General features: G+C 58.1%; 1 protein-coding gene across 1 annotated transcript in view; it reads left to right on the forward strand.

Moving 5' to 3' along the window:
• Window positions 1-1,763, forward strand: part of LOC103271867 (PIH1 domain-containing protein 1) — a gene marked incomplete at its 5' end in the record, with an annotated part of 4,558 nt that extends 2,795 nt beyond the window's left edge. Inside the window, 4 exons of the mRNA XM_008069364.1 lie at window positions 630-759; window positions 1,020-1,095; window positions 1,406-1,549; window positions 1,640-1,763. Of these exons, the coding sequence (XP_008067555.1) occupies window positions 630-759; window positions 1,020-1,095; window positions 1,406-1,549; window positions 1,640-1,681 (392 nt within the window). The remainder of the gene's footprint in view (window positions 1-629; window positions 760-1,019; window positions 1,096-1,405; window positions 1,550-1,639) is intronic.
• Between the last annotated feature and the right edge of the window lie 282 nt (window positions 1,764-2,045).

A 2,045-nucleotide genomic window follows, 5' to 3' on the forward strand; every position in this document is an offset into this window, starting at 1 on the left:
TTACAGGCATGCGCTACCACGTCCGGCTGATTTTTTGATTTATTGCAGAGATGAGGTCTCGCTGCCCAGGCGGGTCTCGAACCCCCGAGCTCAGGCACTCCACTCACCTTAGCCTCCCAAAGCTGCGGGATTACAGGCTGAGCCACCGAGCCCGGCGATTTTTTTTTTTTGAGTTGGAGTCACTGTCGTCCAAGATCAAGCACGGTGGCATGCTCACGACCTCCGCAGCCTCGACCTGCTGAGCTCAGGCCATCCTTCCGCCTCAGCCTTACAAGTAGCAGGAACCATGGGCACGTGGCACCACACCCAGCTAATTTTTTGATTTATTGCAAAGACCGGTCTCGCCAAGTTGCTCAGGCTGGTCTTGAACCCCAGGGCTCAGGCAGTCCTCTGGCCTCTGCCTCCCAAAGTGCTGGGATTACAGGCATGAGCCATCACGCTGGCAAGGGTGGATTTTACTGGGGGCATATCATGGGGAGGGCGGGGATAAGATGGGCTTAGCTTGGGGTCAGACCCAGGGAATCCAGGGAGGCGGCAGAGCCTCACCTGCAAGGCTCTGGACTATTGACCTGAGAGACCAAAGGGATCCCTGACCCTGTGATCTTTGACTCTGCACTCCCCATCCTCAGAATGGCGCATGTTGAAGAACCGGCCTTTCCTGGGCTCTATCTCTCAGCAGAACATCCGCTCTAAGCAGCGTCCTCGGATCCAAGAGCTGGGGGACCTGGACACGCCAGACTCCCGGAGTGCTGAGGGAGGGTGGGCCTTCCGTGGATCCCCTGTCTGACATCTCCCCAGCAGAGCTTTCCCGAATCCCTCCCTCAGTCCCCCTCTCCCCACACTGGGTGGTGCCCTGGGGCCCTGAGAGCCCAAGAGGGAAGAAGGAACTCCTGAGTGGAAAGGCATCCCGAGGCAGTGGGGCTGGGTGGAGGAAGGAAGGGCACAGCATGCCAGGCAGAAGGAACAGTGCTGGCAAAACCTGGCAGCTCTCCTTAGTTCTGACCCTTGTTTTTCCTCAGCCCAGAGAAGCCTCACCTAAACCTTTGGCTGGAAGCTCCTGATCTCCTCTTAGCCGAAATTTACCTCCCCAAACTGGTGAGTGCAGGAGAGTGAGGTCTGGAAAGGCTGGGGCCTGCCTCTGAGGGTGAGTGGGAGAGTGACGAGGGGCTGTTGCCGGAACTGTGTGCAAGAGGCTTCCTCTGTTGAGGCTGCCAGGCCTGCCTTTGGGTGCCATCCTGGGATACCCAAGAATTGGAAGCCCTTGTCTTTGAGACTTGTAGCTACTGTCCTCTGCCTTTTTCCTGGGAGATTAGACCCTTCACATATGGCTTCCCAGCATGTGCAGCCCGGTCTCTGTTATTGTCCCATTGCTGGGGAGTAGGGACTGATTCCAACACATCCCCAGGATGGAGCCCTGGGGCTGTCGCTGGAGATTGGGGAGCACCGCCTGGTGATGGGGGGGCCCCAGCAGCTGTATCATCTGGACGCCCACATCCCCCTGCAGATCAACTCCAACGAGACCAGGGCGGCCTTCCATCGGAAGAGGAAGGTACCTGTGGGCAGGGGCCTGGGCTCCTGGTCAGGGCTGGGGGCTGGACTTCCGGGTCCTGAACTCGCATTCTCTTTCTTCTCTCCTCAGCAATTGATGGTGGCCATGCCCCTTCTGTTGGCGCCTTCTTGACCAAGCTTTCTCCCTGTGTGTCCAGATGTGGCGAGCAGGCTGGTGGCTTCCCTTAGAATTGAAATAAAAGATTCTGCCTCTGTTTTGTCTCTGACTGTGGATATGTTGGGGGGAGGTGGGACAGAAGCGGACATTGGGCCATGGCCCTACAGTGCCATAGAGGTCCCTATCCTAGCTCAGGCCTCATCCTTTCCCCCGGATCCTCTCTAGCCTCCTGGCCTCCAGTCTCCTCGCATCAGTCCTCCCCAACATCTAGAGCTGACCCTGTCCCTTTCCTGTGGCTCCCCAGCACTCCCCTGGAGAAGGTCCAAGCCTTTCAGCCTAGCGCTCATGGCTCTGTGTGGTCTGCCCCCACCTCCTGCCT

Source organism: Carlito syrichta, unplaced genomic scaffold (genome assembly GCF_000164805.1).
Source record: "Carlito syrichta isolate Samal-C Ts95f unplaced genomic scaffold, Tarsius_syrichta-2.0.1 Scaffold109961, whole genome shotgun sequence".
Lineage (NCBI taxonomy): Eukaryota > Metazoa > Chordata > Mammalia > Primates > Tarsiidae > Carlito > Carlito syrichta.